The 9,997-nt window shown below is 47.3% G+C and overlaps 1 protein-coding gene across 1 annotated transcript; it reads left to right on the top strand.

The window, feature by feature from the left end:
* The first annotated feature begins 1,591 nt into the window (after window positions 1-1,591).
* On the top strand, window positions 1,592-8,948 carry SAP30L (SAP30 like). The gene is given in 5 exon segments (XM_090064471.1): window positions 1,592-1,655; window positions 1,971-2,007; window positions 2,009-2,084; window positions 3,384-3,482; window positions 5,541-8,948. Coding segments are annotated over 5 exon segments (405 nt in total). The 3' UTR covers window positions 5,670-8,948.
* The last annotated feature ends 1,049 nt before the right edge of the window (window positions 8,949-9,997 follow it).

Raw genomic sequence — 9,997 nt, 5'->3', positions numbered from 1 at the left:
GAGGTGATGGAAGCAGCCGATGTGGGTTCATCAAGAACAAATTGCATCAAACCAATCTCATTTCTATCAGCGCTGGACAGAGTAGCTGTCGTAGCAAGGGGGAAACAGTACGTGTAATAAGCCTTGATCCCATTGCAACGGTCCCATATGCTGTTCTCCAATCTAAACTAGGGGAGTACGATCTAGATGAAGTTGCCATAAGGTGGGTGCATAACTGCCCAGAAAAAAATCACATTCGAGAGGATAGTTAGCCCTGATTCATGTTCTCAGACTGGAAGGTTGTTTTCAGGGGCTTCTTACTGGCGCTGTTCAGGCCCAGCTCTATTCAATACTGTCTCTGGTAACCTAGATGGTGAAATGGGGAGCACGAATAAAATTGAGGGGTACACACCAAACAGGGTGAGGTTACCAGGACTTTGGTGGACAGGGTCAGACTTCAAAATGATCCTAATGAATATGAGAAATTAAGAGAAGGAAATTCAATAAGGATAAGAGCACAATGCTATGCTCCTGCAAGTTTCCATTTTTCTCCCCCCTTGAGCTTGCTGCAGTTGCCTTGGAAGTATTTGCGTTCTCGAAACTTTGGGCTTCTCTTGAAGCAGGTAGTTTAAAAACAGCCCCAATCTGCTTTGAATATTGCATGCAATCTCCTTTTTTTTAAAAAAAGGAAGAATCAGCAGGATGTTCATTGCTGGGTGTAGAGCGCGTCTGCTGCCAGCCAGTTAACGACAGCATGAGGCGGTGTCTTGTCACGTCAGGCTACACGTGTGTCTCGCTGGGTGAAGGCACATAGTTTCAGTAGCAGATGAGGCGCTTTGGGTCAATGCGGTGTCTTTTTTGAGACCAGCTAAATAGCTGGAGAAATTGTTTTTTGCAAGCTTTTGGGTACAAACACCCTTCAGTAGCTGTTTCTTTCACGGGACTCCATCCACACACGTTGCATCGTCTGTCCATTTAACCTGTGGCTGTCGCAGCACGTGAGATTGAGATGCCTGAAAAAAAAATTAGAAGGTGTTTTAAGCTGAGTTTGTTCACGTTATGGATGGTCAGTTAGTAGGCTCTTTCACAGGGCAGGAGAGGAAAAAACCCATCACTTTAAGGAGAATCGCTTAGCTTCAAATCTAGTCTCTTTTTTTCAGTTGGGTATTTCACCCTGACTGTAGCACTCGCATGTCTTTCCACTTATGAACATGTTTTTTGTGGCTGTGTGAACCACCCACAGAAGTGGAAAGGGAAGTCAGAGCACTGAAATAATAATACAGGTGGAAAAGATTAAATTAAGGGCATATGCCGTGCTTGGAAATGCATGGATATGAGATGGGGTAAAGAATCTGTGGTCTGCTAGCATCAGCTTCCTCGCATCATTAAATCCCTTTTGGGATTATGCTAACTGTTATTGGGAAATATACTGAAGGAGGAGCTTTCTTAAAGATCATCCTACTATGAAAGACGTTTTAGGAGCTCCAGCTGAAGCAACCTGTTGTAAAAACCCTGGATTTATGCTGTGACATTCATGACCGCATTCAAATGTAAAAAATAACGCATTTTTTGCAGAAGTGTGTCTTCATTTGAGGATCAAAAAATCCCCGGGATGGGAGTAATAAGGGTCCTGTCCTACTGTGTTTTTATCTACATGGATGGTCCCGTTCAAGTCGGTGAGGCCACTAATAGTTTTCAAGGGAAGGCACAACCCCTCCGCCAAGCACAGAAAAAGGGGCTGAATAATTAACTACCTTTTTTTAAAAGAAAATCATGCTTTTCACAAAGTTCATCTTACCAGGAAAAGCCCTTCGTTAGCTTATATTTCCCTTCATCAGTCCTAACTGTGCACACGCACGTTTGTCGTTCAGGATTTTGGATGACGTTGCGTGCTGCTGCACCGTGTTTAAAATAGGTGTCCGGTGTGTATTGGTTTATAATCGACTGCAGTGTCTGTTGCGCTAGCTGACCTTCCCGCTTGTGACCCGTAGGTGAAGGCGCCTGTGATTTCCACACGCGTTTCATTCAGTGTCCGAAACAAAAGGAAGAGGAGGGCCAGCGACGATGGGGGAGACTCTCCTGAGCATGAAATAGATGTCCCAGAGGTAAGCATCGCGCCAGACGTGTCTCCTCTGTTGAAACTGCTCGACGCTTACTGTGTCTCATGATCCATTAAGTCACTGAAATCGGGGGGGGGAACTGTGTATTTTATTAGAGTGCTTTCAAATGGCCAGGAAAAATAATTTCCTTTTCACTTAAACTGCAGCCGTGTTACTTCCACGGGGTTTTGTGTTTTGAAGAAGAATTTTTATTTCAACAGGGAGGATCCTGGTTGTCGAGAGTATTTTCTGTTGTCTTTCGTTGCCCCCGAATGAGTCAGTCCCTGGCTTTGCATCTTCTCTAGTATTTTTCATTCAACGCTTTTTATGGAGAGGGAGTTACAAAAATGTTGGAAACCACGCAACTCTGCAACCCAGTTGCAACTCTGCAACTCTGCGCACAGCTGCAGCCAGGTGTGTTGGAGGCATTCAGCCTGTTATTCCAGGTCTGTCATTAGCACACACACAAAAAATCATTTTAGCACTGATCGGGTCCTCTTCCTTGATGCCTGACTGCTGTCACAGCTACCAGAAATCCCACTACAGAGACAGAGTCAGCTCATGCAGGGCTTGAAACTACACCTTGAATGCAACACACTTGTGGCTACGCTCTGGGATGCTGCAATACGCAATAAGCTTCTCCCCGCACCCTTAGGCTCGCTCGCTTTTGCTGTTTCTGCTATACAGCCTACAACGCTGTTCAGGACTGGGCTGTGTTTGACCGCCCCTGCGGCTGTAGCTGTGCCCGCAGAGCCCTCTAGCGGGTACCAGAAGCTGCAGCCGAGACGTTTTCTGCTGGTATATCACACCGTCTCCCCAAATGGTGTTAACCGACCTGACACAAGTGCTCGTGCACCAGCATGGCTCTGGGTGTGTATACCGAATGGCTGTCAGCTGGAGCGAGGGGCTGGTCTTCGCCCTTCTCGCTGTCACCACCGCTCCAGGAAAGCTTTGCAATGCAGAGCTGGGTTCAGTTGCAACAGGAGCCAGGGACCAGTTGACCCCCAAAACATAGCGACTGCACAAGCTCACTTGCTGGGCTTCGTGAGCCAGAGCAGAGACAGCCAGCTTTTTTGGTAGGTGTGCAACAAATGAACCCTGCAGCCTCCCAAAGCATCACTCCAGTCCCCTCCCCTTGCTGGATCTGCTGCTCTGCTTACTGCCCTATGCTCCCCACCTGCTCTGCTCTGCTTTCTGCTCCCTGCCCTATCTACCCCTGTCCCTTGCCCCAGTCTGCTACACGCCACACCTTGAAGCCAGTTCTCATCCCATTTTTCCCTGCCTATCCTGTTGTATCTCTACCAGGTTGACTGATTCCAGCTCCAGATGAACACGCTGCGACATTAGAAAAGGCATTATGAAGTACAAACCAGGCCTGGCCTCAATGAGGCACAGCTAGCAGAAGTAAGTGGGAGCCGAGAGCGGGGTGGTATTTTCTCCCCTTATCAAAAATGTATACCCCATGATCCCTATCAAACACAGCCTTCCTGGCCACTGACACCTACTGCAACTCTCACTAGCAAGTATTGGAAGGTCCACCATGAGACTCCAGCAAATTGTCCTCTTAGAAAACTATAAACTCTCTCCCCTGCTAGGAGAGAAACAGATTTAGAAGTCAGTCCTGAAGGGCATCTTGACACAGCTTTTTTTTTTTTTTTCCCTCCCCCCACTTTTTCATTAAAGAAGTGAATTAAATGGAACAACAAATGGAATTAAAAAAAATGGGGTGCTTTTCTGACCAGTGTGTTTGCAGTTTTACCAGCATTAGCTAGAGACCACTGTAAAGCAAAGTCCTGGCTCGCGTTTTAACAGTCACTTTAAATGCCCATATTATCTGTTAATACCCACTTGTTGTTAATGGAAAAGTCATTAGCCCAGTCCTCCCCACTCTCCTCCCATGATCCAGACATCCTAGTAACTCATTTAAGAGATGTTTGCTTCAGTCCTGCACCGGAGGCATGGGACCGAATGGTTTCCACCTGGGGAGTGCTGCAGGCAGATGATCCTTAAGGAAACTGTGTGTCTGGGGCTAAAGTCAGCTCTTTTGCTTCAGGCTACTGCTAGCATCTCTGCTTTTTTGCAAAAAAAATTAGATTTTTTTTTTTGCAAAAATCTTGTTGGTCTAATAAAAGAAATCATCTCTATTATGAGTCCTGATGGCCTTTTTCAAGAAATCCCACTTTCCTGCTTTGCAGGCTAGGGCTTTTACCACCATATGGCCGGTGTTGTTCTGGCTGGGTTGACAGGCCTTTGGGCGCATCCAAGCAGTTTTTATTAAATGTTTTATTGTGCTTTTTCAAGCTAAAGTACAGCATGACAGGTCATAATATTATGCAGCATGGTGTGAGCGACTGGATTGTAAAGGGTGAGGTCTGCATCCTCATTCATGTGGATCCAGCATTTTACCTAAATAGTAAGTAGCTTTTCAACTACCCCCCCCCGCCATCAAATGCTGTGTACTGAAGTACATTCCCATTGTTTCCCCCAGCAAAAAATATTATGCATGCAGAGATTAACCTTAAGGGGAACCTAACTTAAATTGTCCCACACTTCCCAGATTTCCTGTGCAGTTTGAGCAGCTTTGACCCTACGCTGGATCCTATGAAACCTAGGAACTATGAAACTATCCTCGTCTGGCTCCCGTGCTTGAATCACTTCTGCCTGAGACTTGGACATCTGCTTCTAACCCACTGCAAGAAAAACTCCAACTTCCATAAGTCTTCTTGGAGTGATTCATATTGTTCAACCTGCATCCCCTGCCAGTTCTCGAGCTGTCGGGTACCAAAAGATGTGTTTCCTCCATAGGAGAAAACACGTCTTCTCATTCTGCCCTTGTGACGTGCTTTTTACATCCACGGTGAAAAAAGCAGCCGGATGGTCCAGGGTCTCTGCCAAAGCCTTCTCGCTGGCATCCCTGCTTTTTCTGCATTGCGGATCCCCCTTGCGCTCCTTTCAGCGAAAGCTTCCCCAACACATTTTCATCTGGACAAAGGTGTGATTAATCTCTGCCGCTTCTGGGTCACGTAGCAAAGCTTGGAGATTTAGCTCTCCATCAGCTTTCCCTAGCGTACCAAGTTACAGGGAAAATGTACTCTCCAAGCTTACTGAGCATGGAGTGGATTTGAGGGGATTTCTACTAATAATGCAAAGTTATCTCTGGTAATGCTTTCCTAGGAGAGAGGATTTCACTATGGCAGGAGGAGATCCTGGCTTCCAAATTTCACTTGTAAATGGGCTACTGATACTCTTAACCAAGCAAGGCAATTCTTCATATATGCATTTCAGCTATAATAAAGAGGGAAATGAGGACCGACCATTGTAACTGGTGCATGTTTGCATAAAAAGTGTGTTGCGCTTGGCGAGTTAAAATCCATCTCGCAAGGACCAAAGGTGAAGCTGTAGCTTTGACTCTTTCTGCCTCTCACTCGCAAACTTTTCCCTCTTTAAATGTTTTCCTTTTAGACCATCGGCCGTCGCTTTGGGAATATCCCCGTGAATGAGGAGGAGACGCTCGCGTACTTCATGTACACGGTGAAGAACAACAAGAGCAGGCAGGACCAGAAATCGGAAGGCAGCAAGCAGCTGGAATGAAAACTAGATGGACTTTGGACAAGAAGAAGTGAGGTGTTGAAAAAGCAGGTTGTATCCTATGTGTTTTAGGCCTCTATGGACTATTAAACAATATTGGGGTTTCTTTTTTAAAAAGCAGTAAATACAAATGACTGAAAAATATAGACACTCTTGGCCAGGAGTATGTTAAAACATGCATCCAGCTTGCATGTGAAGACTGACTTGCCATTTCAACACCATTGGAACGAAGAAACAAAGATCATAGGATGTAGGAAAGAAATCGGTGGGATATTACGATGGAGTTTGTGGAGGCCGTGCAGTCACATACTCCTGACAATCTTCTGAGTGTAATTTAGGTCACAAGGAAGACTTGTTCCATGGTCTCAGCTTGCATCCCAAAAACTGGCACCTGCTTTGGCACAAGGTTGAAACAGCAGTGGAGGAATAATTCAAAACCAAGGTGCGCAGGTTGGGAGCGTGTCTGAGGCTTGCTCCCACCCGAACCCATGGTACCTTGCCTTAAGGCAGTGCTTCAGGTCCCCAGCTTTGGCCAGTGCTTCAGTTCAGCAGACCTGCCGCGGTGAACAGAGTCTGCTAAATCCACGATGAATTTTTCATTTGGTGCAACAGGGAAGCTAAACGGCTCTTCCCAACTTTTCTACCTGCTTTACCTTATTTAAGAACTTGGTACTCAACTAAATTCAGATAGGCATTTGCAAACGTCTGCTTTTTCTCAGAACGTGCGGTTATTGAGGCAAACAGTACAGATTAATGCATTGGTTTAATTGTCTTGTTAGCTATGTCCCTGTTAGTCTGCACACATTCATTTGTATTTCTTGAATTCTAGGCTCCGTGGCAGTCGGTACAGCAGTCGGGTGAGGCACCAGCCTTTAATCTTTGTGTCAAATCAGGTATAAGTCATGAGTGACTTGAATTTTCATACCCAATCTGGCCTTTAGCAAATCCACATCACACAACTGCTGCATGGTTGGGTCTTGGTTTCAGACACATCAGGACAGGGTTAGTAGATCTGTTGCCATTCAGGAGTCCAGTGTATTGGCCCGAGCGGATGATATTTGAGACGGGATCTGCCTGCACTGTCTTTGGCAATATTTCACAAGCATCATACCTGCCTTTCCTGAGACTAATCCTGCATAGCACACCGGTCCTCTTTGCAAGTGCATGTTTTAAATGTTACAAAGTTGAAATCAAGCTGATTTTTTTTTTTTTTTGTCACGTGAAGCCATGGTACTCTTACCAGTCTTTGTAACAGGATGCTATTTTGCCAAAAGGGACTAAAAAAGGGTGGGTTGTGACTTACAGCTCTCCAGTGACCTCCAGTTCTACTCAAGATGAGCCTTGCGATTCCCAGCATCACCCCTTTCCCCGGCTGGTCTGACCTTCCTGTCTTGATTCATTTCTGATCTGCCAAGACTCTGCCTCGTGAGCGTATTCTCAAATGAGCCTTCGGCAGCCAAGTCAAAATGGAGAAACCTGGTGAGCGTTTTGCTGGCGGTGGGTTTCAGTACTCTGAAACTGGATGTATCTTTGGTGAATAACTCGACATGCGAGTTACGAGCTCAACTCAGTACCACGTAACAAGACCTGGAGAGCGCCAGCATTAACTTCGTGAACTTGTAAATAGATGCATCTGCGAAGGTGATACCGCTCTAAGCCAGCTGAATTCATTTGTAACGGCTTCAAGGGGTCTGCTTATATCCCCAAAGGAAGTCGAAGAAACATCAGCAATTTTCAAAAGCCCCATGTTACGTGCGGGAATGACTGACTTCCTGTCGCAGGACTGTCCCCTTTTAATCCAAAGCTCGGGGCAGTGCGGGTTGTTTCGGACATCCTCACAGGCCTGAGTCAGTATGGATTTTAAGAACATCCTGCTATTTATCTTGAAAGGACTTTGGCACAAACAGCAATGGACTGTAGGTTGGTGAGGGAATGCCTCACACTGGTATTTCGTAAATGTTTGACACCATGATGGTCCCTTTGGTAATGAACAGGCAAAATCACTCCATCGACCAAAAGAGACTTTTTTTATTTAAAAGGAGTCAGGACAGACACCTTGCAGGGTCTTCATGGTTTTCTGCAGAGTCTGCTCACGTAAGCAGAGGGCAGGACTCAGTGAAAATCGGTCAGTGAGTTCAGGAGCGGTTTGCCTAGACCAAAATTAAACAACACCCCTCATTTTCACACGTCAATGAGTGTGTCGCCCTGTTTAACAGCCAGGAGCAAAACAATTCTTTTCAAGCAAATACAGGGGCAGGCTCCATCTGCTCCAGGGGTGTGCACTCGGATGCTTTTGTGCAGAGATGGGACCCAGAAAACTTTCTGTTTCTGCAAGTGATGCACATTTGGATCGTGGCTTTCACTCCGCAAGCTGTTATCCTTGTGAGCTGGGATGGCAAAGGGCTGTTTACCAGCCTTTAGCAGTCAAGGTAGACAGCCTGGCAGCGAGGAAACCTTGGGTCGTCGGGTCCCTGGCACCCTCTTGCCTTTGTAGACATTGGCAAATGCCTTGTTCTCAATGCAGACAGAGCAAAGAAACAGCAGCGAGAGTGCAGCCAGCCTGTTCGGGGGGGGCTATGTGTGGCTCCCGTGCTAAAACCTGAGCTTGTGCATCAATTCAGCAGCAACAACCATATTCGGGGGAACCTGTGGTTCTTGAAGAATCTCTAGTTCTTGATAACCAGAAACGCAGCAATGCGGTTGTCACCGTGCGTAATGCCGTCATGTATATTGGATTCCTTATGTCACATCCCAATCGCAGGTACTTCCCAACTTTCCTTTTCTTCTTGTAAATCCTTTTTTTAAAATCCTCAATGTTTTTGAGGCTCAGAGGTGTGAAACCACACGGGGAGCAGCTTTGGGATGGAGTTTGGTTGACAGGCGGGAGAGCAGGAGTTGCTCTAGCTGGCCTGGTTCATTCAACACAAAGGGAAGGGTTGAAATTTGCATTTTTTTTTTTATGGTTTCAATTTTTTTTTGTATTTTTGGGGGTTTCTTCAGTTTCACAAACAGACCTTTGTTTCTGTCTAGTGGACCATGGGCCACGCACTTGGGCGGGGGTGGCAGGGCCTCGGAAGACGGTTTGGTCCAAGATCTGGATGGGTGGAAGCTCCCCAGTGCAGGGGCCCGTATGAAGGCCTCCACCCCAATTAAGCAGTTCAGTTGGCTTTACGGGGGCTTTTTCATAGTTTCATAGTTTCATAGTAGCTAGAGTCGGAAGGGACCTAGGAAGATCATCTAGTCCGACCCCCTGCCTTGGCAGGAAAGAGCACCGGGGTCAGATGACCCCGGCAAGGTGCTCATCTAACTTCCTTTTAAAAATCCCCAGGGTAGGAGCCTGCACCACTTCCCCTGGAAGCCGGTTCCAGGCCCTAGCCGCCCTGACTGTGAAGTAGCGCCTCCTAATATCTAATCTAAACCTACCCTCCGCCAGCTTGTGACCGTTATTCCTGGTCACTCCTGGCAGCGCACGGGGGAACAGGGACTCCCCCAATACCTGCTGATCCCCCCTGACCAGTTTGTAGCAGGCCACAAGGTCCCCCCTTAACCTTCTCTTGTGGAGGCTAAACAGGTTCAGGTCCCGTAGCCTCTCCTCGTAAGGCCTGCCCTGCTGACCCCTGATCATACGAGTGGCCCTCCTCTGGACTCTTTCCATATCGTCCACGTCCCTCCTGAAGTGTGGCGCCCAGAACTGGACGCAGTACTCCAGCTGCGGCCTGACCAGTGCCGCATAGAGGGGGAGGATCACCCCCTGGCCCTGCTCTAGATGCATCTGTGGATGCATGACAGGGTACGGTTGGCCTTCTTGACTGCCTCCCCACACTGCCGGCCCATGTTCATCGTGGAGTCAATGACGACTCCAAGATCCTTTTCCGCCTCCGTGCTGGCAAGAGGGGAGTTCCCCAACCTGTAAGTGTGGTGCCGGTTCTTCCTCCCCATGTGCAACACCTTGCACTTATCAGTGTTAAACCCCATCCTATTCTCATCTGCCCACCATTGCAACCTGTCAAGGTCAGCTTCTAGCCTATTGCACCCTTCTAGTGCACCCACATCCCCCTACATCTTAGTGTCATCAGCAAACTTGAACAGGGTGCTTTCTACCCCCTCGTCCAAGTCACTGATGAAAATGTCCAGCACACCTACAGCCTAGGAAATGACCTGCTGGGTGGCACGGAAGTGGAAAGGGATCTTGGAGTCCTAGTAGACTCCAAGATGAACATGAGTCGGCAGTGTGACGAAACCATCAGAAAAGCCAATGGCACTTTATCGTGCATCAGCAGATGCATGACAAATAGGTCCAAGGAGGTGATGCTTCCCCTCTATCGGGCGCT

Source organism: Crocodylus siamensis, chromosome 10 (assembly GCF_052110815.1).
Source record: "Crocodylus siamensis isolate JL-2025a chromosome 10, ASM5211081v1, whole genome shotgun sequence".
Classification (NCBI taxonomy): domain Eukaryota; kingdom Metazoa; phylum Chordata; order Crocodylia; family Crocodylidae; genus Crocodylus; species Crocodylus siamensis.
Note: the sequence above shows the minus strand (reverse complement) of the source record. Positions and strands in the feature narration are given on the sequence as shown.